At 43.0% G+C, this 27,406-nt stretch overlaps 1 protein-coding gene across 3 annotated transcripts in view; it reads left to right on the forward strand.

Moving 5' to 3' along the window:
* The window catches only part of si:dkeyp-97b10.3 (NACHT, LRR and PYD domains-containing protein 1a), an 82,288-nt gene extending 68,792 nt beyond the window's left edge, over nt 1-13,496 (forward strand). The window contains exons 16-18 of one of the 3 annotated variants that reach the window (XM_041209221.1): nt 1,704-1,781; nt 9,794-10,078; nt 12,989-13,496. In XM_041209221.1, coding sequence (XP_041065155.1) covers nt 1,704-1,781; nt 9,794-10,078; nt 12,989-13,005 — 380 coding nt within the window. In that variant the 3' untranslated portion in view covers nt 13,006-13,496. Of the gene's footprint in view, nt 1-477; nt 534-1,703; nt 1,782-9,793; nt 10,079-12,988 lie in introns of those variants that run through there. The other 2 variants (XM_041209231.1, XM_041209239.1) reach the window with 2 other exon arrangements.
* The last annotated feature ends 13,910 nt before the right edge of the window (nt 13,497-27,406 follow it).

Raw genomic sequence — 27,406 nt, forward strand, 5'->3', positions numbered from 1 at the left:
ATCCGGCATGTTCCCCGTGAATGCATTATTAATGAGGCGAGACATGCCGAGTGTGGGACAATACAGTATGAAAACCACCATTGCGGCCAGCGGGTAAAACGTCTTTTTTTCCCGCTTGCTACCACACTTGGTGCATATCTAGGACGATTCCACTCATTGCCTTTAAAAGAGAGAAACAGACTAAGGAAAGATGTTACAGCATCTTTGGGTAAAAAGCTAAAAGAGGATGTATGGTAAACTAATCTGTATTGATTACCAAATTGAAGGAAAACTGGCCGGCTGGATGGTCCAACATAATTTATTTTCCAGAATAACATAAGATTATCTGCCTTTCTCACTGATATGCAAAGCAGAAGCTAGAAGTAGTATTTTGGAACTGGATAAATAAAGAGTTGCTTCTGCCACATCAACCTGCCAATCACACTAGTTTGATGCAAAATTAAATCACGGACTATTTTCCCTAACTACATTTTCTAGCTCATCTTTTTAATGAATATTCCTGAAGTACCATTGGAGGAGTCGCACAGATTTAAGTGAGCTCTGCTTATTCTTTATTACTGAGCTTGTTATTTCCTAATGTTTTACTGATGTTAAAAGTGGATGTTATTTAAACTTAAACACCTGAGAATGGGTAAGAAATTGGGTGAAAGATTGGAAAGGGGAATGACGTTAGGGTGGCGGAAACACAGTGGGATATCTCATTGATTATCCTAAATATCACCCGTTAGATCAGACTATTTCTAAGTTAATGACTTGAATTTAGAAACACAATTCAAACTGGTGAGTTTCACAAGGATACCAAACAAGGAGGGGGAATTTTAAAAAATGACTTGGACAAAACATGTAAATGGACAGAGCAATAATAGACAGAACTGTAAAGTACTGCAAATAGGAAGAAAAAGGTTGACTTAAGTACCTTATTAACAGTGTTAAAATGGTTAAGGATGATGTTGAAAGAAATCTATTGTTTTCATAAACAACAGATTCACTTACTGGAGCAGAAATTAACTTTGTAAATAGATACTGAAGTATATAGCACCAGTCAGAAGTTGTCATTCTCAAACTGCGGTCAGACCATGTCTTGGGGCAACTGAGAAATCTTACAGAGGTGTATAGTACATGGTATAGGAAAGGTAGATTTAGGATACAACTTTAAACTGAACAACGGGAAGAGGACAATGAACCACTGGTGCAAACTACTAAACAGCACTTAAAGAGTGATTGATGAATAGATTAGACTTCTAAGTAATGTATTGGAGGCAAGTACCCTGAAATTATATGAAAAGAGTTACATGCTTTGAGAGCAGCCTATAGGGTCTCATGAGTTGAATAACCTAATGTGAACTATAATATTCTTTATATTGTTAGACTTATACAGAATATTTACAGACTCTGCTGAGGTATGGAAAACAGAAGCTTTATTGCGAAACACCTTACTGTGTTGACTGCACCTTACACAATGCTGTAAGAGAGAGCAAACCACATGACATTGCATCAGTTCATCTTACACAGTTAGAATTAACCCCTTATGCTACATGAGCCTCATTTATATTTATCTTGTGTCAAATTTGGGAACAGTCCTGAAAAGCGCCTTAGGATGTTTTACTACATTAAAGGCACTATAAAAAGTCATGTTGCTGTTGTGTTCTTGTGAAAAATAAACTTGTCAGTCAAGTGTTAGTGAATAATTCTTTGTCCTTAAGAAAACAGGAGAAGGAAATCAAGCAGTGACTGCTTTCTGGAAGAGAACAGTTCCAAAAGGCTACGATGGAATGATACAAGTACGGTACTTCAAATTATTCAATGGAATTAAACGTAATGTGTGCAAGAAGATGGTATGTCATGTCATAGCCAATTTATGGGACTACAATCATCATGATATCAGTTTCTAAACTACAGGAACTCCACTTGTCAATTCATCAGAACCCCTGAGAGTACCTTAAACTTGGGATGTACTTTCATGTACTTTCACCTATTACCCCTATTTTCGGTGATTTTGCTTAGATATCTTAGTGGCATTGCAGGAACTTAAATCATGTCACTAGAAGAGGCCGTGAGGTGGGGTTGGGTGGGTGTGGAGGGGATGAATTTTTTTGGGGCCTGCAAGATTGGCAAGTGTGGTGGGTGTGGTGACTTAATTAGACGGGAGTTGAAATTTCGCTTTCCGGACGGCAGTTTCAGATTTGGAGATTAATTCAGTCATGTGTTTGTGGCAGGTCGGGCTTCACATTGTCCCGTGGTGGTTTCCAACTTGTAATCCCATGCATTCCACAAATGCTCACTATATTAAAACGTTTTCTAATTACATCCTGCCTTCATGATTAGGTCAGTGGCACACAAGAATCTCTGGCACCCAGTTCACATTTGCTTTAAGATGGTACAGTCAGCTTTGTGCCTGAGTGGTTTTCCTTGTTAAACTGTTTGGCAACAAGGGAGGGGACTAGAATGACAGCTTTCTCGGGACTGACAAAGGTGATTCAGTGGTGAGGAGAGATGTGGAGCTGGGTTGGGGCATGGAGGAGTGAAGTGGAAAAGGCTTGGCGTCCTGGGGTGGTGAGAGTCAGTCAAGGTACGAAAATGAGAGGCTTAAAGGGCGGTGGCGTACTGTCCACATGTGGGTCCATCTCAGGGTGTTAGCTGGCAGAGTGCAACCGGGGCTTTGAATTCACCTACAACGTTTCAGTTAGCCCGCTGAGATTACACTTGGACAATATCCTTTACAATGCAAAGAAGGGAGGGCCAGCTGAGCCTGCAAGTTCAGCCTTGTCCCACAGAGTGGCGAGTACAACACTGGACACTAACAGGAACATTCAATAAAGAGTGAGCGCAAAAACACAGCATTGGGCAGAATCTTCTGTTTTTGCTGGTGACAAGCTTGGAGGCAGGAAAGGAATTTAATTAGGCAAGATACTGGCAAGCCTGAACTTCACAACCTTCCCATCCCTGCCAGAATTAAGTTCTGGGCGGGAAGACCTATGGTTAACCTGTCCACCCCACCACCAGTTGAGGCCCTTAAACAGCCAATTAATGACCATTTAAGGGCCTCATCCCACTACCGCTGGTATCAGCCTAGCTGCAGGCAGGCCTGTCACCATGCAACTTTTTATAGCAACTAAAACGTGTGGCCAGCTTCTCAGCTCCTGGGGGTGGGGTGTCAAACGCACTCAGTGCCAGGAGGGGGTTGGAGGCCGAATGACCCATTGTGAGAGTGCCCTCCTCAACACCCTTGCTGCTGACCAGCCTGCACCCCTCACCTCATCATCCCCACCCAGTGAAACAGCAGCACTGCCGCCTCCCCCCGACTTTACCAGCGCATACTAACCTTTTGCGATTCATGCACTAGGACACCCAGATCCCTCGGCATGTCAGAGCTCTCACCATTTAAGTAATATGTTTCTTTTTTATGCATCCTATCAAAATGGACAACTTCACATTTTCCGACGTTATACTCCATTTGCCAGGTCTTTGCCCACTTACCTAACCTATCTATATCCTTTTATAGCCTCCTTATGTCCTCTTCACAACTTAATTTCCTACCTATTTTTGTGTCATCATCAAACTTAGCAACCAAATCATGAGTCCCTTCATCCAAATCATTTATATAAATTGTAAACAGTCAAAGCCCCAGCACTGATCCCTGGGGCACACCAGTTGTCACATCCTGCCAACCTGAAAATAAACCTTTTGTGCCTACACTCTGTTTCCTGTGAGCTACCCAATCTTCTATCCACGCCAGTATGTGACCCCTGCACCACCATGAGCTTTTATTTTCTGCAATAACCTTTGATACAGCACCTTATCAAATGCCTTCTGAAAATCTAAGTACAATGTATCCACCAGAGTCCCCTTTATCCACAGCACCTATTACTTTTCAAAGAGTTCCAATAAACATGATATCCCTTTCACAAAGCCATGTTGACTCTGCCTGATTACCTTGAATTTGTCCAAATGCCTTGTTATAACATCTTTAATAATAGATTCTAGCATCTTCCCTATGACAGATGTTAAGCTAAATGGCCTTTAGTTTTCTGCTTTCTGTCTCCCTCGCTTTTTGAATAAAGGAGTTACATTTGCTATCTTCCAATCTAATGGAACCGAGTGAATTTTGGAAAATTGAAACCAAAGCATCAACTGCCTCTCTTGCCACTTCTTTTAAGACCTTAGGATGAAGTCCATTAGGACCCAGGGATTTGCCAATCCACAGTTCCAACAATTTGCTAAGTACTATTTCCCTGGTGATTGTAATTTTCTTGAATTCCTCCCTCCCTTCCAATTCCTGATTTATAGCTATTTCTGGGATGTTACTTGCATCCTCTATAGTGAAGACTGATGCAAAATACCTGTTCAATTCATTTGCCATCTCCCTATTTTCCATTATTAACTCCCCAGACTCACTTTCTGTAGGACCAAAGCTCATTTTGTTAACTCTTCTTTTATAAATATAGAAACTTTTACTATCTGTCTTTATATTTCTAGCTAGCTTTCTCTCGTACCCTAATTTTTCCCTCCTTATTAACCTTTTAGTCATTCTTTGCTGTTTTTTATATTCTGTTGAATTTTCTGACCTGCCTTCTTTACACAATTATATGCTTTTCCTTTAAGTTTGGTACTGTCTTTAACTTTTTTAGCTAACCATGGATGGCGGGTCCTCCCCTTGGAATTTTTCTTTCTCGTTGGAATGTGTCTGTTCTGTGAATTCTGAAATATCCCCTTAAATGTCTGCTGCTGCATTTCTATTGACCTATTCCTTAACCTAAATTGCCAATTCACTTTCACTAGCTCTGCTTTCATGCCATTATTAAAGATTAAAATACTAGTTTTAGATCCATTCTTCTCAACCTCAAACTGAATGTAAAATTCAATCATAATATCATTACTGCTACCTAGGGAAGGCTTCACTATGAGGTCATTAATTAATCCTATCTCATTGCACAATACCAGGTCTAGTATAGACTGCTCATACTGTCTACGCAGAACCACTTTTCTAGTTCTACCTATGTCGTTGGTACCTACATGGACCATGACAACTGGATCCCCCTCCTCCCACTACAAGTTCCTGTCCAGCCCTGAGCAGATGTCCCGAACCCTGGCACCGGGCAGGCAACACAGCCTTCTGGACTCTAGCTCTTTGCTGCAGAGAACAGAGTCAATCTCCCTCGCTAAAATGTCCCCCACTACCACTACATTCCTTTTTGCTCCCCCGACTTCAATGGCTTCCTGTATCACGGTGCCATGGTCAGTTTGCTCATCCACCCTGCAGCCCCTGCTCTCATCCAAACAAGCAGAGAGAATCTCAAACCTATTGAACAATTGCAGAGGCTGACACTCCTGCCCTCTGGGTCCCCTTGCCTGCCTCACTCACAGTCACACCCTCCTCTCCCTGATCACTACCAAATCAGAAAACTCGATCCTAAGTGGTGTGACTGCTTCCCGGTACAAAACATCCAGGAAACCTGCCCCCTCCCTGATGTAGTGTCTGCAGCTCAGCCTCCAGCTGAATGGCTGAGTCAAAGCTCCTCAAGCTGCAAAAACTTACTGCAGACCTGTTTGCCTATGGATCACACCAGCATCCACAAGTTCCTACATGCTGCAGCCTTGACACATCACCTATTCTGCCATCCTTAATGTGTTATAATTATTTACTTAGTTATATTATTCACCTATTTATGATTTTTAAATAAATTTTATTCACCTTACCACCAATTTGTATACTATTTTAAACCTTAGGACTGGAACAGACCTTAACCATTTACCAGATACACACCTGACAAACAGCTAACTCCTTTCTTTGTAGTAGAGTAAGTACCAATTCTTACAGGGTGAGAAAGGTAGAAAAAGCAAAGGTAAACAAACACCCCCCCTCCCCCTCCCCCTCCTTCTCCCCCTCCCCCTTCCTCCTCCCCCTCTCCCCTTTTATAGCCCACCCATACCTGCTGCATTGCTAACTGACAGCAAGTTTCACTACTGTAAAGCTTCCCCCACTGCGTGATCGCATGTGTTTCCCACGTACGGCACCAGCATTTTAAATTTTAATTGGAATCAGCAAAAAGAAAGTAGGTGGAAGTGGCTCCCACTTCCTATTCCACTCTCGGGAATGGCGCACCACAGTTAAAATTCCGCCCTGTATGTCCTAAATACCTAGCTTTCCGTGGTGCATTTAATTCATATCTAAAACATTAATCTAGCAATTTTTTGAAACTCAGAGGAGCTGAGGCTGAACTCCCAATTTTGTGAGGGTTACAAAGGGAGTGGCAGAAATCGTACAGCAACTTGTGGCCATTTACAATTCATGGCATATTTCCTTCTTGGTACAAGTTGCTGGGGTTTTCACTCTGCTATAGCATTTTCCTAGCAAATTCTGGACCGATATGGTGCAATTAAAGCAATGTACAGTAGAGGGCAACATATCATTGATCTATGCCAATAGAATACTCTTGCACTGGCACTTGGTTGGTATATATTTACCTCAACATAGTGGTGCATCATCCTTGGATGCAGGTTATAAATATTTGACAGAGGAAAGTTGTAAAATAACATATCATGACAAGGACTGCTAAGCTTACGCTTTATATGGTGACTTTTAAGCTCACAGCATTTCTAAAAATGTTTTACAAGGCAATGAAGTAGTTTTGAAGTACAGTCAAATTTGTTATGTGGGCAAGTATTTAACTGCCTCAATAAAAAGTTGACGGGACTATTTTATGACCTCTTGATTACTGTCAGAGCCTGTCCACTATGAGCATGTTCTAGAATCATAGAATAACACAGCACAGTTTGTTTCAAAGAGCAATCCAGTTAGTCCAACTCCTCAACTCTTTCCTCATATCACAGCATTTTATTCTTTTCATGTATGTATCCAATTCCCTTTGGAAGGCTACTGTTGAATCTGTATCCACTTCCCTATCTGTCAGTGCATTCCAAATCCTAACTACCCACTGCATGAAAACGTATTTCCTCATGTCCCCTCTGGTTCTTTTGTCAGTCACTTTGAATTTATGCCCTCTAGTTATTGACCCTTCAACCATTGGAATCACTTTAATCAGACAGGGTGGTGGCATGTGGATTAAGTCCATGGCGAGAAGGCCCCAGGCTCTCCCACCAACTGAGACCCTTAAGTGGAAAATGAATGCCCACTTAAGAGCCTCTTCTTGTTTCCTGTATTAACCCAGCGGTGGACAGGCCTGTCACCACACAGGGAGTGTGACAAGCAAACCCGTGTAGGCCACTTGTGGTCTCCTGGGGCGGGCGAGGAACAACATTCAAAGACCTGATCAAGGGACATGGCATTGGGAAGGCGGAGGGTGGGAGGGGGGGTGGGGGGGGGACAGTGTCACATGAGTTGGGACATGCCTATGAATTTTAATTAAAATATTTATTAAAGTTATAAACCCTTCATGAAACCTCATCCCGCCCATGGATGAGGTGCCATGAAAAATGTGAAGGCCGCCTGGGCTCTTCGCCTGCCCGCCAACCCTAAGGTTGGACGGGCAGTCCTGACAAGTACTTCAATTAGTTGATAAATGGCCTTAATAGGCCTTTGACAGTTCGGCGGGCACGCAGCCAACTCTAGAACTGAAGATCGGAATGATGCGCGGTGACATCGGGAGGATGCCCGAAGCCACCGCATGTCATTTTACGCATTGGCGAGCGGGGCTCACCCCTGCACACTGACCAGAAGATTCTGCCCATATAAAACTAAGTTCTACTATATTGTGCTGGAGATGTACACTTTCCCACTATTGTAATCAATTGGATTTGATTTATCTGTAAGCCTGTGACAAGAATGGCACAGGCCTTTAATCTGCAGAAAATCCATTTGAATAGGCAGCAGAAATCATATTTGTGGCATGTTGTAAGTTGATACCTTGCTGTGAATGCCCTTCTACATTTACTGCAGCTGCCAGTTTACCTCATAAATTCACAATAGATGCAAAGCAGTTCCTCAAAGGTTATAACATCAAATTTAAACATGAGGGAAACAGATGAGGATGGCCCCAGGATCGATGCCCTGCTCTGTGCTGAATTGTTTGATGTCTGTCAGGTTCGGGTAGGTGTGCTACAAGGGGGTGTTCAGAACCATTGAACTAGAGAAGGGATGAAAATCAATCAGCTTTCCCACACTTGATAATTATGCAGTGACCTCTACTGGAGCATTTGTGTGTGAATGTCAGCAGAGGACAGCAGAGGGCCTGGATGTGATCAATAGTTGAACAGCTGACTGACTTCAGTTTGTGCATGAGGACTGGCTACTTGGGTCACATGCTGGAGAGTAACTCTTTTGAGTACAAACACGTTTCCATCTGTTTCAGATGAAGTTACATTGTTTCATAGTTTGCCATTGTGAGATTTGAACTCTTGATCTTGGGGTTACAAGCCCAGTACCATAACCACTTGGCTATTTAGGCCAAGCTATGCTGGCGAGTAGCTGGTGTCTGTGGAACCACTCCTTAACCTGAGTCAACACATTTAGGAAAGGAGGGGAGAAAGTTGGATAACAAGAACACTGCAAATCTCTTGGTCACTTTAATTGATGGGGAAATGTGATTTGGTAAAAATGAGAAGGCAGCACAATAAAAAAGCACATAGCTGACAGATTCCATCCTTAATCATAGGTGGGGTGTTAACCCGCTAAAACAGGTGGGCTTGGGATGCTAAAGTGCTTAAAATCTGAATCCCAAACCCAACTCATCTCCAAACAACTCGCTTCCTGTTTTAACAGAGGTAGGATAGGGGTTTGGGAGGGCTGTACGCAACCAGACTAGTCCCAAGAGCCAAGCTGGTAATGTAACTATTATAATGCAGCTATGTACCTCATAATTAAGCAACATATTAAATTTAACACTGGCTAGCTGAGTTTCTCAGGCCTCAGGAAAACTATTGGCTAAAAGGAGGCGAGAACTCATGCATCGAGGAGCTCGGTGTCTTTCCATTTACCTGCTAAATCCAGTTTACCCACTTCACCCACCCGCCATGATCAGATTTCCCACCTCACTCCGAGGCCCTTCAGATCACCTCCACCAACCACCCTTCCGATCCCCACCCCCACTGATACTTCCAATCTCATCCACCTCAAATTATCCTAATCTTCCCCAAGACCTCCACTCCCCTCCATAAGGCTTCTGGTCTCCCCCCCACGACCTGATCACCCCACCAACATCCACCCGCAACCACCCCCACACCCTGATCTTTAATATCCACCAATCCCTGACTCTTATTTTCCCTCTGACCTTGATGACCCCCAATCCAGATCATGATCTCTCTTCTTGCTTCCAGTATGCTTTCTGGCTTTTGACCTTACCACCTGCTCCAACATCCAGTCTTCCTTATGGCCTCCAATCTACCCGCTGACCACCCTGCCAACCTTTCTAATCCCTCTCTCCCTCATCATCTTGCTGTGGCCTGGTGCTCACAGCTTAACTTGACAGTTAAATGAATGCCCTGTAAACACTCATAGACCTGAATCTTGCAGTAAGCTTTTGTAAAGTAGCAACAGATTTGAAGTATATTTATTTTGCTTGACAGCAATAAAGAAAAGGTTAGAACTAACATGCAATATTTAATTACTGTGATCTGGTGCGATGGCACATTTTATAATTTTTCCACAGTATGGAATCCAAGTGCTTTGGTTTATTTTGATAATGAACTCAAATCTATAATGCATTAATCCTGAAGTCAAATGCCAGCAAGTTACACATGATTTGCCATGCAGTTATAAAGATCTTTTTTAACAACTTATTGAAGCTTTACAAATGATTCTATTGTGGCCACTTCATTTTAATGCATTTTTTTGCAGCAGATGGACAAACATGCAATAAGAATAACATTATTACTGAGAAGCAGTTAATGCAGTTTGCTGCAAAACTGGGGAGTAATTGGCAAGTCTTTGCCATTAGTTGTCTTGATCTGCAGTCCCAAGATATTGAGAAAATTAAGGACAAAAATGCAGAGCCTACAATACAAATATTTCAGATGTTACAAACATGGAAAAATAAGGAACTGAACAATGCAACGCCTTCCAATCTTTGGAAAAAACTCATAGACGCTAATATTGAACCTGAAGCCAGGATTCTCCTAGAAGGTACAGAAAAATGATTTTTTTTTAATTCATTGAGATGTTGTAGAAAAAATCCAATTATATAAACAGAGGGGGTGCTTTCCACTGTTGTTCAGTGGCTAAAAAAATGGCAGCAGCAGCCAATAGAACTGGAAGAAAAACTGGACAAACTGCTAAAATTGACAGTTTTATCCTTGACTATGCTGGTCCTTATTTTCTGTCCCAAAATGGCACTTTAAATTCATTTTTAAAAATTGTGTTAAAATATATGGTTGCTTGTTGTGCCCTTATTAATGCAATTCGAGGCAAGCAAGCAGCAATTTTTCGTTTTAATTCTCCCCTGCAATCATGTAGCGGTTATTATGTAATGATTACCTCATCCTCTCAGTTGGAGTTAATTAATCAGCAGAACAGTTAAACACTCTTGATGTCATGCGATTGTTACATCTAATAACTCAGTGCTATGTTTAGTGCGAAAGGGCTGACTGCTGGGGAGGGTCCCACTGTGGGCTATGTCCCGTCCTAACTAACTACCATGGAACTTCTAAACTGTGCTGCTCACAGGCATTTTAATCAGCTTAGCAACACTAACTCAGGAGCACATTAGACAGGTGAGTGTATTAAACTGTTTAAAAATCCCCCAAGTGCACTGATTACTTCTACATTACAGTCTCTTTCATGTTAAATCAAAGATCCCAGTGTTTTATATTGATCATTACAAATACTAGAAGAAATTTATATACAAACTTAATTTATAATACAATCTACAAAAGTAGATAACATAAAACAGTTTTTAAACCTTGAACTGTTGTTGACTCTTGCTGATTTCAGATCTCAGGGGTTGATTAAATAAATAAAACAAGTACTTCGGCTCTGATTTGATGGATATTAAATCAGTCTTTCAAAATCCCGAAACGGCTTTGTCAATTAATCAAACTGTACAAATTTGCTGCTCAGCTTAATTTTCTAGTTTCCCCACTGTACAGAGCTCTATTACTGTCCTTGATCACTACTGTACTACATGAGTGGATGTGACATGAAATCAGCATTATTGCAGGCAGGTCCTGATAGGCCAGGATTCTGCTGCTAAGGCTAACAAATACATATTGAGCTAACTCATCAGTGAAAAACTGACCTCATTAGAATTTCTATTCACCACAATTGAGATAAAAATTGAGTGGGGATATTAAAACCCTTCATTTTAACAATGAAAAATGTCTCCCAAAGAGACAATAACAGTGGGCATTTATGCCTATTGGGGATAGGTTTCATCAAGACAAAATGGTAGTGTGTTGGAGATTGCAGGATTCATAACCGATACACCCAATCACTGTATTGAACACAGCACACACAAATGAGGATGGCGCTTATTTCTCCAACAAACTACATATAATGCTTTCATTTGATTGTCTAAAATGGTCACTGAAGTCAGTAAAATCATGCTCAAGAGGACAGATTAAGAGCTGAGAGTAATAGATTCAAAAATATGGGCCTGGAGTTTCTGCTTGTTTGTGTTTTGCCAAAATCAGGAATCCAGCGTAAAAGCTTATGGAATTTTAAGCACAAATTACGTTCATTGCAACTGGAGTTTTCAGCAATCTTTTGCACTAGTTTGGAAAATTTTATGCTAGAATCTGCCCCTGCCCACAAAACTGGCCACACTCCCAGTACAAATGAATCAACATTGGGAGTTCCCCCTCATTGCATTCCTTTGCAGGCCTTTGAGGAAGCTGTAAAAAATAAGATGGATCTTTTGGGTCCAAAGACACTAACGTTTTAAAAGCTTTTGAATGCATTTTGTTTTTATTTGCTAAGAAATTGGCTGCCATGCCCCAATATAATTAGTAAATGGTTCTATATAATTTAAAAAGTCACTTCCAGTTATTTAAAGTTGGGTTAATTACAGATGATGGACTACATACAGATTAAAGTCCTTTATTTTTTGTGATCAACCCATTTTCAGCTGTATTAATCAAACTACCTCAAATTACTGCTCTTCACTATGTGAAGAAATATTTTTTAATACAAAGTGTTTTTTTACAAATGCTGTTTTAAAACACTGCCAGATTGTGATGGTTCACAGCAGATATAACAATCAGTGATATGCAATTGCATTTGAGCAGAAACTTACAAAAAAAACTTCTCAAAACTAGTTCAATTTGAATGTAGTTTGTGCCAGATCACTGATTGCGCCTAGAGTGGAAATTCTATCCTAATGATAAATTTGTCACATAAATTACATGCACTTCTTAAATTATTTATATCAGAGTTCAGTGGAAAAATTCATTGCACTTACATTGAGCTGCAGTAAACTAAAATAATTCCAATATGAAATGGTTAAATACAAAATTAATAAGAATTTTGTGTCTACTGAGTTCATAGTAATCAAATTAACAAGAGATTTACCAATATACTGCAATTTTCTATAGTTAAGTTGAATCATTCTTAAACAGGAGCATTGGCCCTGAATTTCCACAGGGATTGTCCCAATTTCCTGCCATAACCTCAGCAATAGATGATGATAGCAAATGATGAGGCCCTCAAATAGTGGCTGCTTCCAGCCATTTATGGCATTTCTCCAAAGCTTGATGTCCTGTCAAAGTTACAGCAGGAGGTCAGGTGAACACCCACAGCAATTCAGAGCCATTATAGGCTCGACTTTGGCTCTGTGCAAGTGGATAGGTTTTGAATGAGTTAAAATCACACCCATTGTATTCTAACTATATTTTTGAAAACACAGCCAGGCAGGACAGTGGCTATAATTTGATCGGCATTCATCCAGAATCTTTTTAAGCTCTGTACCACCAGATTGAGCCACTGTCTGAGTTTAAGTCCAGTGGAAGTCTCCTTACAGATCTGTTTGTCCATGCCTTTTTTTGTTCTTTTTATTTCTTACTTTTATATCCATTTTGTTTTTTTGTTGTCTTCTCCTAGGTTTCTGTAATCAATAAGGATGCATGAGGAACATGATGAGTAGACTATGTGAGGAGAAGTCTTTAAAATCCATTATGGAACCATTGCCACAATCATTTGCAGTTTGCCTAATTGCAGATTACATTTTTCTACATTGTCTATTTTATAAAAAAGCAGGAACTTAAAATGAAACATTAATTTTTGTACATTACTATTTGAATAAGAAACTATAGACAAGTTGCTTTTACAAAAACATTAAATAAATTGGTAAATGTATATATTTCTTTAAAAATGTGGACTTTTGTTTATCTCTTATAAGCAGTGAGCTTCATTTGTATATAATGTAAAGCTTTCTAGACTCTTAAAGCAATAAGCCGATGTAAAATGTGATTACAAAGTGGCACAGAAAATGTACAGAGATCTGTTTTGAATGCCTAGAAAGCTTACTTTTAAATTGATGTTTAGAATTTTAGTCACAGTCATGTCTTTTTCATTGAGAAATTAAAATAAAATCAAGTTTTATATGAAATAGTATAGTTCATTTCTTTCTAATCCAGACATGGGCAAACCATGGCCCACAGGCCACATCCAGCCTGGGGGAGCTTCTAATCTGCCCTATGACTACATTAGGGAAAGCACACAACTGGACTGGTTAAGAGGGTGACTGACACCAATGAGCGTGAGTACATATCTATGTGAGTTGAGTGCTAGGGTGGCCAGGCATCTGGTTTTGTTCCGGACACTGGTTTTTATCCAGTCTGGCTACTGTCTAGTACTAGATGGCTTCACATCCAGAATTTCATCCCTGAGTCCACTTACCTTAGTAAAGCACTGGCAAGGGCCTGTATTCCTTTCCTAGTCTGCAGAAACCTCGATACAACAGCGACGCAAAAGTCAGGTTTCTTGTAATACTTTTTTCCACCACCCCCCCGCCCTACATGGTGACGTTATGGCAGTACATCCTAGTATTGATCGCGTACGCAATTATGCCATCTCGTGCAGGATGTGTCACTCAACATGTGTTGCAAGATGTCTAATTTTGGTGACCTGCGGCACTGGCCACCCTATCGAGTGTGCATGCGTAACTGTTCCTGGCACTTATTGGATTGCCGTCAAGAGTTACACTGAAAATAAAATTCCAATTGACAGCTTCAAAGGAAGTACTTAAAGCCCAATGATCAGAGGCCATAGGCGAGCTTTCCTTGGTGAATGCTACTTGTTAAGGTAGGTGAGCACGTGGAGGAGCAATGGGAGCAGCACAAGATGAATGCATATTTAAGATGACTTTACTAGATTACAGCATTTATGATTCATATTTTGATTTTGCAAGTGTATCCAGTTGTAATTTCAAAACTTCAACTTATTTTTCAATTAAGTTTTAATTCTCTTTATGAAAAGACAGGCAAACTCTAATAACTCTTCCCCATTTCACTCATTCCCTCACTGAAGATGCTGATTCTCACTGACGTTTAGTGCCATGGGTGCTGGCAGTCCAGTATTTGAACCTGGTACCTTCAGATCTGCATTGGCATAGTAATACCCTGAAAACTGCCTTCACTCACCAGAATGGTTATATATCTATAATGCATTTATTAAAAAAACATGCATCTATCTGTATGTCCTGTCAACCTTTTACATTATAAATGTTTACAGTCATATTTATAATGGTACCAGGGATGTAGAATTTCAGTGAAGTGGGAAGATAGAAAAGCTGAGTTGTTCTCCTTAGAGCAGAGAAAGTTAAGGGTAAGGCTTGCAAAATCACGAACGCTATTCATTGCGTAAACAAGGAGAAACTGCTTCTGGTGGCAGATTGGTAACCAGAGGACACAGATTTAAGTTAATTGGCAAGTGAACCAGAAGGTGGCAAATTTGTAGACCCGGCAAAAACTTAGGCCAGGATTTTGCACTTGTTGGGTGGGCTCGGCAAGGGCGAACAGGAGCGGCCAGGAAGCCGACCACTGCCCGCAATCAGCTGTGATCGCGATTTCACGCTGACAGGCCAATTTAGACCCGCCCATGCGTGAAATGCTTGCTGTAGCTCTCATCATTACCAGTGTGGGGGAAGGAGGATGGTGAGTGGGGAACTTGCGCATGCATGTGGGTGTGCGCAGGAAAAGCTCACTGTGGCACAAAGCTGCCTCAGGGAGCTGAAGATTTAAAGAATTAAAGATAAAGAATTTAAAAATGTTAAAAAACATGTCCCCTCATACGACTCTGTCACATGAACAGGGACATGTTATTAATGAAATGAAATGTTATAATTTTTATTTAATTTTTAATTGCTGTTAGAAACCTCATCCAACCCGTAGATGAGGTTTCCTAAAAAATCTAAAGGCCGCTTGGCCTTTTGGCTTGCCTGCCAACTGTAAGTTGGATGGGCAGCAAAAAATGTCTTTTAATTATGACTTTAATGGCCTCAGTAGACCTCTTAGTTGTTGGCGGGCACACTGCTGATCAACAATATGAGGGGCAAATTTGCTGTGGCAGCTTGGGAAATTACATGAAAAGGTATGACAGGAGATAGGTAATGTTTAGCATTTACAGAATTAATACATGGTTTACAACAAATTTACATTCCTTTGAGGCACAAAAATACAGCAGGATAAATGATCCAACCATGGCTAAACAAGAGAAGTTAAAGATTGTATTAAATCAAAGGAAGAGGCTTATATAGTTGCCAAAAAAAGTAGTAAGTCTGAGGATTGGGAGCATTTTAGAATTCGGCAAAGGAGGGCCAAGAAACTGATAAAGAGAAAATAGAATATGAAAGTAAACCAGCGAGAAACAGGCTGTAAAAACTTCTATAGGTATGTAAAAAGGGAAAGGTTAGCAAAGATAAATGCCCACTACAGGCAGAGACAGGAGAATTTATAATGGGGAATAAGGAAATGTCAGAGAAACTAAATAAATATTTTGTGTCGGTTTTTAAGGAGGAAGATGAAAAAAACCTCCCAGGAATACGAGGGAACAAAGGGGCCAGCAAGAATGAGGAATTGAAATAAATTAGTGTTAGTAAAAAGTAGTTTGGGAGAAAATAATGGGACTGAAAGTTGCTAAATCCCTGGGATCGAATGATCTACATCCCAGACTGTTGAAAGAGGTGGCTGCAGAGACAGTGGATGCATCGGTGTTCATCTTCCAAAATTCAATAGAAGCTGGAACAGTTACTGCAGATTGGAAGATGGCAAATGTAACTCCACTATTTAAGTAAGGAGGGAGAGAGAACGTGAGGAAAGAAATAACATCAGCAATAAAGAAAATGCTAGAATCTATTATAAAGGATGTGACAATTGGACAGTTAGAAAATAATGGTAGGATTAGGCAGAGTCAAAATGGATTTATGAAAGGGAAATCGTGTTTGACATACCTTTTGGTGTTTTTGAAGATGTAACTAGCAGAATCGATAAGAGGAACCAGTGGATGTGAGGTATATGGACTTTCAGAAGGCTTTCAATAAGGTAACATAGGTTTGTAAAGCAAAATTAGATTGGGGCTAATATGTTGATATGGATTGAGAATTAGTTAATGGACAGGACACTGAGAGTAGGAATAACCGGCAGGTCTAGCACAATGGTTTCTGCTGCCCTAGGCAAACCTTCAGCCAGGTGCCATCCCCGTCAACAAAATACTTCGGAAAATGCATACTTTAAAAGGCTGAAAAGTAAAATTCCCAAACTCATCACGCAGTTCCGCAGCCTGCCCAGCCCTCAGCTCTTGCTCCAGTCTCAGCAGCCTCCAGTTCCAATGCTCAGTGCTCCATTGTGAGATCATCACCCAGGAGCTTGCCTAGTCTCTGAGGTCAATTTGAACTTAAACATATGCACGGATCTCTCAGGTTAGGTAACCGGCTATGCATTTTTGATTGGCACCACCATTCCCGGCACATGATGCTGGATGATTGAAGATGAAATTAACTGTGTCTGTCTGTATTATTGTGCAGATAAAAATTCTGTATCCAATAAATCCCACATGCACTCATCCATCTGGAAAAAAATTGTCAAACAGCTAACTCATGGCGGGTAGTTACATTATCACGGGCCGGCATGTTGGGAAACTGCCCTCATAGTAACCCAAAGGTGCAGCACTGTCTACCATGATGTTCTTTCGGCTTGGCACCACTTAGATTCATGTGTTCCACTCCCACACCTCTCACAAGACCTCGACCTGCAACATGAGATCATGATACCTAGCCAGGTGGCTGGAGCTGGGTGTCGCCCATTCCCTGAGCACCACCAATTCACTTCCCTGCGCATGCCAGATAGAAATTAACCATATTGATTAGTTAAATCCCTATTAGTTTATAAATGAATATGGATTTGGTCTGACCATTAGAAGAAGCTGAAGCTCACTAGTAAGCTAACACACTCTCAGTCTCAGGGTCCCACCGTTCCTTTTACCGGTTTCCCTGGCATTGGCAGTCGAGGAAACCCATTTCCAGTTTGTTCCACCTCTCCTTTCATTAATTCTCAGATCTCCAATTCAAATATTTTGTTGCCTGGCTGTGTTGACTTTGCCTATCAGAGGGGTGCACGGTCCTCCCACTGCACCTGTAATTACTTAGAGGAGTGATTAGTCATGAGAGTGGCTTGTCTGGGCAGGGTGGCCATGAGGCACATGCAGCTAAGAGCCTAACCTGACAGTCAGACTCAGTCAAATGGCGCAAGATGGCTTTTGGAGCAGCATGCGTGGCAGCGGAGGGCAGAGAGCAGCTCGCAGGGGGACACTACACTGCACACTGCAGCACATAGAGACACACTGAGTGGAGAAGGCGGCTGAAAAGGTGGCCGCGAGCAGCTGAACCGAAGTCAGATATCAAAACAAATGGGATTGCGGTGGGGGCGGGGAGACTATTGGATGGAGTGAGCACATGCACACACCATGACCTGAGGGAAAAGATCGGGAGGCTGGGAGCATGTGTGGGGGTCAGGGGTTGCCAGGAAAGAACTGCGCCTGCTGTTGGCTGCTGTTGGCTGTTGCATGTTCCAGGCCAGCTGGCCAGAGGAAGGGACTGCCTGTGTAGGGAGGGTTGGAGGGAAGAGAAAATTGCATAGTTTCCCAACCCTGGGCACTCGATTCAGTGCTGAGCTGTTCATAAAGTCTCAAGTTTAAGTTCCGTTTTTGCTTGCCAGCTATGCTGGTGCTTGGCAGCTGCCGCTGTTGCCCCCCAAATTCCTGCTGCCCCAGGCAACCAGCTAGTTCGCCCAGTGGATGCACCAGCCCTGATAAACTGGTCATTCTCAGGTTGGCTGTGACTAGTAGGGCAAGGACCAGTGCTTGGGCCCCAGCTATTCACAATCTATATCATGATTTGGATGTGGGGGGCAAACATAGATGTAGGAAGGGTGTTTCCCCCAGCTCGGGGGTCCAGAACCAGGGGATACCATCTCAGAATAAGAGATAGGCCATTTAGGACTAAGATGAGGAGGAATTTCTTCTCTCAGATGGTGGTGAATCTTTAGGATTCTCCATCCCAGAGAGCTGTGGAGGCTCAGACATTGAGTATATTCAAGATAGAGATAAATAGATTTCTAGATATTGAAAATATCAAGGGATATGGGGATAGCGAAGGAAAATGGCATTGAGGTAGAAGACGATGAACTAGTTGAATTGTGGAGCAGGCTCAAGGGGCCACATGGCCCACTCCTGCTCCTATCTGTTATGATCCTATGTTCCTAGGCATGGCTATTCACCTATTAAAATTATACAAGAACACAAGATATAGGAGCAGGAGTATATGGCCCGTTGAGCCTGCTCTGCAATTTGATACTATAAAAGCTGATCTTGGACTTCAATTCTATTTTCCTGCCTGCTCCCCATACCCTTTAATTCATGACAGACTAAAAATCTGTCTATCCCAATCTTAATTGTATTCAATGATGGGACATCCACAACCCTCTGGGATATAGAATTCCAAAGATTCACAACCCTTTGAGTGAAGTAATTTCTCCTCATCTCAGTTCTTAATGATTGGCCCCTTATCCTGAGACTATGCTCCCCTGTTTTAGACTCCCCAACTAGAGGAAACAATCTCTCAGCAACAACCCTATCAAACTTCTTCAGAAATTTGTAGGTTTCAATGAGATCCCCACTCATTCTTCTAAACTCCAGAAAATATATGCCCAATTTATCAGCCTTTCATCATAGGATAACCCCCTCATATCAGGGACCAATTTAGTGAACCTCTGCTGTAACACCTCTAATGCAAGTATATCCTTTCTTAAATCTGGAGACCAAAACTGCACACAGTATTCCAGATCTGGTCTCACCAAAACCCTGTATAATTGTAGTAAGGCTTATTTATTCTTGTACCCAACCCCCTTGCATTAAAGCCTAACATGCCATTTGTCTTCCTAATTGCCTGCTGCACCTGCATGCTAACTTTCTGCATTCCTTGTATGTGCACATCCAACTTTCTTTAAACATTATCACCTATAAGTTTCACACCTTTTAAAAAATATTCTGGTTTTCTATTCTTATGACCAAAGTGAATAACTTCACACTTCCCTACATTGTATTGCATCTGCCATCTTGTTACCCACCCATTTAACATGTGTATATCTCTTTGCAGCCTCTCTGTGTCCTCCTCACAGCTTCCTTCCCACACAGCTTGGTATCATAAGCAAACTTAGATACGTTACAATATAAAAACAAAAAACTGCGGATGCTGGAAATCCAAAACAAAAACAGAATTACCTGGAAAAATTCAGCAGGTCTGGCAGCATTAGCGGAGAAGAAAAGAGTTGACATTTCGAGTCCTCATGACCCTTCCACAGAACTCAGTCAGACCTGCTGAGTTTTTCCAAGTAATTCTGTTTTTGTTTTAGATACATTACTCTCTATTTCTTCATCAAAGTCATTGATACAGATTGTAAACAGCACTGATCCTTGCTGAGCTCCAGTATTCACTGCCCGCCAACTTGAAAAAGCCCTGCTTATGCCCTTTCTCACTTTCTATACATTAACCAATCCTCTATCTATTCTGAAATATTACCTCCAACTCCATGAGCCCTTATCTTGCCTATTCAGTCTTTGTGTGGCACCTTATCAAATGCCTTTTGGAAATCCAGGCATACTACACCTACTGGGTCCCCTTTATCTACCCAACTAGTTACATCCTCAAAAAACTAACAAATTTGTCAAATAGGATTTACATTTAATAAAACCATGTTGATTTGTTCTATCATATTATTCTAAGCACATTGTTAAGACTTCCTTAACAATAGATTCCATTTTCCCAACAATTGACGTTGGGCTAACTGCCTGTAGTTCATTGTTTTCTCTCTCCCTCCTTTCTTGAGGTGGTGGTGTAGTGGTATTGGCACTGGACTAGTAATCCAGAGACCCAGGGTAATTTTCTGGGCACCCCGGTTCGAATCCCATCACTGCAGATGGTGGAACTTGAATTCAGTAAATATTTGGAATTAAAAGTTTAATGATGACCATGAAACCATTGTCGAGTATTGTTAAAACCCAACTGGTTCACTAATGTCCTTCGGGAAGGAAACCTGCCATCCTTACCTGGTCTGGCCTCCATGTGACTCCAGACCCACAGCAATGTGGTTGGCTCTTAAATGCCATTCAGTTGTATCAAATCATTACAAAGTCTACTGCAGCAGTCCAAGAAGACAGCTCACCACCACATTCTCAAGGTCAATTAGGGATGGTCAATAAATGTTGGCCCTTATCCCATGAATGAATAAAAAAAAATTTGCCAACTTCCAATCTAATGAGACTGTTCTTGAATCCAAGGAATTTTGGAAAATCATAGCCGATGCATCCACTATCTCTGCAGCTGACTCTTTTAGAACCAAAGGAAGGAGGCCATCAGGCCCCGAGGCTTTGTTGGATTTTAGTCGCTTATGTTTCTCCAATACTTTTTTGTTGCTAATATTAATTTCCTTACTATTTGTAGCCACTAAGTTACCATCTATTTCTGGTATGAAACTTGTGTTGTCTTCTGCGAAGACAGATACAAAATATTGGTTTAATGCCTCTGCCATTTCCTCATTCCCCATGATAATTTCTCCTGGCTCTGCTTTGAAGTGACTAATGTTTAATTTAGCTACTCTCATCCTTTTTATATGCTTATAAAAACTCTTATAATCTGTTTTTATATTTTTGATTAGTTTACTGTCATATTCTATTTTTCCATTTTTATCAACGTTTTGGTGGCTCTCTGCTGGTTTCTAAAACACTCCCACTCCTCAGATTTGCAACTGTTTTTTTGCGACATTGTAAGCCTCTTCTTTAATTTAAAGCTATCTTTAACTTCCTGAGCGAGCCATGGATGAGTCTTTCTTTCTTATTGTTTGTCAATATAATGTATTTTTATGGAACATCTTGAATTGTTTCCTTAAAGGTTTCTCACCTTCATTTAGCACCATACCTTTTAGTCTATTTACCCAGTTAATCTTAGTCAGTTCTCCGCTCATACCTATGTAATTGGCTTTGTTTAAGTTTAAGATTCATTTGTGATCGGAGTATGTCATTTTCATACTTAACATGGAATTTAATGGCATTATGATCACTATTTCCCAGTGGAACTTTTGCTACAACATTAGTAATTAACCCTGCTTCATTATACAATACCAGCTATAAGATAGCTTCATTCCTACTTGGTTCCATGATGTATTGCTCCAAGAAACTGTCACAAGAACATTCTACAAGCTCATCTTCCAGGCCACACTTGTCAATTTGATTGTCCCTGCCTACATGAAGATTTAAGTCATTGACAATTATTACATTTCCTTTGTTACAAGTTCAAATAATTTCTTGATTAATGCCCTGTCCAACAGTATAGCTACTGTTAGGGGGCCTATAAACTGCTTCTACCAGTGTTTTTTGACTCTTGCTATTCCTAATTTCCACCCATGCTGATTCTTCTTCATGATCTTCTTAGGCCAGATCCTTTCTCATTAATCTCCTTGTGTCATCCTTTACTAGCAGGGCTAACCTCCTTCTTTCCCATTCTGTCTGCCTGTCTTTTCGAAATGTTGTGTAGCCCAGAATATTTGTTTCCCAACCTTGATCACCTTGTAACCATGGGCAGAATTTTTCCAGAATTGCACTAAGTGCGGTAGCGGGTAAGTACCTACTGACGAAAATGGCAGGGTTTCACGCTATATCTTCCCAAGCCCGCCTCATTATTTATGCATTCCCAGGAAACACGTTGTTTCCATGGCAGGTGGGTTCTCATTCATTCGCTCACCATCACCCTGTTGTTGCATCACGCTGGCCGCCATCTTTAAAAGGCAGCCGCCAGCTAAGCACTCATTGCCACCAGCTCACCACCGCTGTCCGGGAAACATGGCCAGAAAACACAAAAAGACTGCAGCCCCCCATTTCAACGACGGGCCCCTCGAGTGACTGCTGGATGCCTTGGAGGCCTGACGGGATCTGCTCTACCCCTGCCCTGGCCACAGGATGGGCAGCAATGTCACCAACCCAGCTTGGGAGGCGGTGGCAGTGGTGGTCAACACAAATACCCTGCAGAGGAGGACAGCCATCCAGTATCACAAAAGGAAGAATGATTTCCTCTGTTGCACCAGGGTAAGTCACTCTTTTCATTACTCCCAACTCACACATTCACAAACCCCTCACACAATAACGGGGCCTTCACTCACTGCCAGTGCAAGGGACATCACCATTTACTCTTTTGCACATACCGTCATTGTCCTCATGGGACCACTCAGCACCCATACAGGCCAAGCATACTTACCATCTGGCTCGGCAGGAGTCCTGAAACAGTCTCCCCATCTCTATCCATGCAGGACAAACTGGCTCACAACAGGAGGGAAAGGTTGCAGACAGGTGGAGGGATGCCAGAGATCAAAGTTCTGACAGAATTCAAAAACAGAGCCATCCAGCTGGCCAGCGATGACTGGGACCGGCTCTGTGCTGACAGTGAGGTCAGCGCTGCTCTACCAAGTAAGGATCCCGCAATGTAACATCGATCAGACAACTATGCTGTGAGTGATGAGTCCTCTTTCACAGGCCACTGCCATGCACTAATTATCTCCCCCTGCTTTCGCAGGTGCATCTGCCAAACAGCCGGTGGAGTCCATGGCCCAGAGCCTCCAATCAAGCCCCGAAGAAACCTCTGAAGAGGAATCTGAAGGCACCCTCCCCGAAGACCCATCACAGCGCTCACCCACACTCTCTGCCAGTGCAGAGACACACACTGCACTCCTCATATTGCAAGGCACGATGGAGGAGTCCATCCATCTTCAGGCTGAGGTGATAGCACCGGCATTGAAATACACCGAGGTCAACACTGGCAGGATGGCGGCCACCATGGAGACCTTGGTCCAGGATGTCACTCCTGCACTGTTGTGAGGGCTTAACTCCCAGGCTAATGTCATAGTTGGCCTCCAACAGTGTGTACATGAGTAGGGTGCTGGGCAGCTTGATCTCACTCCAGCTACCCCGTCCGCTCACGGAGTTACCCATAGGGAGGAGGATCAGCAGGTGCATGCTCCGGGGTCATCGACCCAGGTGACTCTGGGAGTGACGGGCCCATCTGAACCCTATCTTCTTGTGACCTTTGCAGATCTAGCTTCACAGGCCGAGGAAGGTGCCACTGCCACATAGCAGGACCCTGAAAGCAGGCCAGAGCCCTTCAGGTCTTGGCCCTCCAAGACACCCACCAAAGTCATCACAGACAGGGTGTCACAGTCAGCAGGCTGCCTCCACCTCTACTGTAGATGTCCGGGGAGCACCAAGATGTAGAGGCAGGGTTAGGAAAGTTAAATAAAAGTAGTTGCACAGCCTTGGCATGGGTGTTGATCACTTGTACATACTGTTCACTATTGTCAATAAACTCCTAAGAATGTCTCTCTGCCTTTGGCTCCTTGTTCTGATGAGCAGTGTTCCTGTCATTCAGATGTGAAACCTTTCTGCACAAGATAAAAGGCAGGTGTCTCAGTCCAGGGCCTCTTCCCTGTTCTGCATGTAGCCTTCAGACCACAGTGATGGTCCAGCCTCACACTTCCTGGAAACATTACTGGTGCCTGCACCTTGGCGGTGCTGGTCATTGCTGCTGGAATGTAGAGGGCAGGCGCCACAGAGTTCTCTCATTCTCTGTGTGCTCTCAGCACTTTTAAGGTGGGGCTGGCTCCCATCACACCAGCATCTGCGACGAGTGATGCTGTGCACCAGCTCCTGAAGGGCTGAGGTGCTGAAGGCGGACACAGCATCAGATGCGTCTAAAGTTTCATGGCTGCGTCTCTGAGATGATACTGATCACGGAGCACAAGCGAGCTGCCCTCAGCCAGATATTCTCAGAGGCCAAGTGAAGATCTGTGGAGTGTCCTCCATGCATGTTGTCATCAGCCTCCTGTGATCGAGCGACTATTAGGGCTTGCATTGCATTTCTATGACAGGAGCATTCTCACAGAGGGTACTTGCACTGCGATAAGCCAGGCTGGAGTCAAACATTCATAACTGCAATGTGAGGATCTATGGGGACACCTCACTGCATGGCGTCATCATCCTCCACAAATCTGGCAGCTATGAGGGCCTCCCGAGTACACCTGCCTCAAGCAACTGCCTCATCCCCATGGTCGTCACCACGGAGTACTCCCTCACTCTCATCCCTGTCAGTATCCTCCTCATCGGAGGAGACGTGCAGCTCCTCCAACTCCTCCTCCCCATTTCAGCGCCAGGTTGTAAAGGGTGCAGCAGATGCGTGACATCCTCTGTGGACTGTATTGCAGGGCCCCACCAGACTGGTCCAGGCACCAGAACTGCATCTTCAGCATCCTGATGGTCTGCTCCACCAAGTTGTGAGCTGCAGCATGAACCTCATTATAGCGTTGCTCTGCTGCAGTTTGAGGCCACCGCACAGGTGTCATCAGCCACGGCCTCTGCGTCCCTTGTCCCTTAGGAGCCAACCCTGCAGCCTCTGTGGATCCTGGAAGACTGCAGGAATCTGCGAGCGACTCAGGATATAGGTATTGTGCACACTCCCTGGAAACAGTGCGCATACCTGCAGGATGCATTTCTGGTGGTCGCACACCAGCTGCACGTTCAGTGAATGGAAGCCCTTGTGGTTGATGAGATCCACTGAGTGTAGCGACAGAGACCAGAGCGCCACGTGAGTGCAGCCAATCATACCCTGCACCTATGGGAATCCCGAGATCAAGCGAATCCAATGGCCCTTACATCCTGGCTGTCCCAGTTCCAGGCAAAATGCATAAAGCTGTGTGTCATGGAGATGATGGCAGCTGTGACCTCACGAATGCATTTGTGGGTTGCGGATTGTGAAATCCCGCAGATGTCACCTGTGGAGCCCAGAAAGGAGCCACTGGCATAGAAATTGAGCACCATGGTCACTTTCACAGCCACTGGCAGTGGATGCCCTCTATGTCCCCTTGGTGCCAAGTCCTGCAGTAAGTGGCAGATGTGAGCCACCAGGTCCTTAGACATGTGCAGTCGTCGGCATCACTGGTTCTCAGTCATCTGCAGGATTGGCAGGTGGTGTCAATTGGCAGGGTAGACCCTGGGCGTCAAGAGGCACCGACCAGCCACAGCTCACTGTCACTCCTGGGCAACATGTGTGGGAGCCCCAGCTGCCCCTTCTTCAGGAGGTTGCTGCTCCTGCCTTTGTGCGGCCAGATGCCTCAGTCCTCTCTCCTTCATCTTCTATGGTCTCTGAAGGCCATCAGGCATACAGCTAGGTCACCAGGATCCATGATCCAGACGTGGTCCTCCTGCAGCATGAAAGAGAGAGAGAGATGTGGTTATCATGGCTGTACTTGCACCTTTCCTGGCCCTAGGTGACCTCCCCTTAATGCTTCCCGAAGAGTACTGCTCACCCCTTGGATGGCCAGAGATGAGCACGCTGCATGGCTGCCCTGTCAACCTGCAACATGGCGGACACTGGTCCAAACTGGATGCTGAGATTGCAAGGGGCTGTGAATGCCTCCAGCTGTGACTACAACATGGCCAACATTGGCAAGGAGATTGTATAATGTGTGCAGTCCAACTGCTCCGCCTAACCTAAGGAGTGTAGCTGCCTCCAGGAACAAAGTGTCAAGGGAACTCCCGCCCTCCCTAATGCCCTGCAATGCCCACAACTCAGACCCCAGCTCAGAAATTCTAAGCTGACGTTGCCTTAGCTGCAGATATTCACTGCAGACATGGTTGCAGTGCATCCCACAAAGTCCCACATGCTGCAGTCATGACACACCACCAGCTCAGCCATTTCTGTCCAACCTTACTTATCTACTTAGTCAATTAGTTACTAATTTCCACCAATAAAATAATAGAAAGTTGCACTCACTTAGCTTGGAGACAAAGGAAGAAACCTCACTAACTACTGGAGGTAGAAAAAAGTAGAAAAAGGAGCACCTCTTGCCCCTCTGCATCAAATTCCCACATGCACCAAATTCCTGTTTGCGTCTCACTCCAGCATAGTCTCCTCACCGTGCATCCCCTTACTTTGTCTGTACAGTTGAGTCACTGGCATGGCAAGGGTAAATAAAGAATAAACATAGCCAAATAGAAAGTACCCCTGACAAAAAACCAGAACGTAGAAGCAATAGTCATATACCTGAGAGTAAGATCATTACAATATTGATAAAATCTGATAATTTGCTTAATATATTTTAGATTTGACTTTCTATTAAATAGCATATAACTGTATCAACATAAAAATGTTCACAAGAATGACATATTTGTCAACTTATGCTCTGTATTTTTACCCCAACATAATGAGCATAAGGAACCAGATAACAGAAGCTTTAAAGTTATGTTTATAAGGAAACATTAGTCAAAGGTGGCATTGTTTAAACTGTTATCCTTCCACCTCCCCCTCCCCTTGAAGATGTTAGTATTTTGTTTATCTCTGTACCATCCTTTTTGATCTGCAAGATGTGCTTTAAAGAAACAATTCCTCAGAAATTGCACTCCTCCTTAATTTTGAGCTTCCAATAAGCCGTGCTGGCAGTGCAGCGTTCATAAGGCAGAATTTTGCCGCTTGGCAGGAGCGGGTGGGGGTGATCCAGAAGCCAATCACCGCCCGCAATCCACAGTGCACCATGATTTTATGTGAGCAGACCAATTAAAGCCTGCCCAGCGTGATACGTGAGCGGCAGTGCTGGGCACTGCCTGTGCAGGTGGGGTGAGGAGGGTGAGCAGGCCTAGCATGCACTTCACGCATGCACGTGAAAAAGCGCTGAATAATCTCCATGAGGCACAGAGCTGCTCAGGGAGGTGAAGAATATATTGAAAAAATTATTAAACAGCAGAAAAAATTAATAAAACATGTCCTCTCATGTGACTCTGTCACATAAGCATGGACATGTTTTTAATTGAAAATTAAAGCTTTTATTTCATTTGTTTTTGCTTTTGGGAATCTCATCCCACCCCTGAACAAGGCTTCCAAAAAAATGCAAAGGCCACTTGGTCTTTTCGCCTGCCTGTCAACCATTAGGT

Source organism: Carcharodon carcharias, chromosome 2 (assembly GCF_017639515.1).
Source record: "Carcharodon carcharias isolate sCarCar2 chromosome 2, sCarCar2.pri, whole genome shotgun sequence".
Lineage (NCBI taxonomy): Eukaryota > Metazoa > Chordata > Chondrichthyes > Lamniformes > Lamnidae > Carcharodon > Carcharodon carcharias.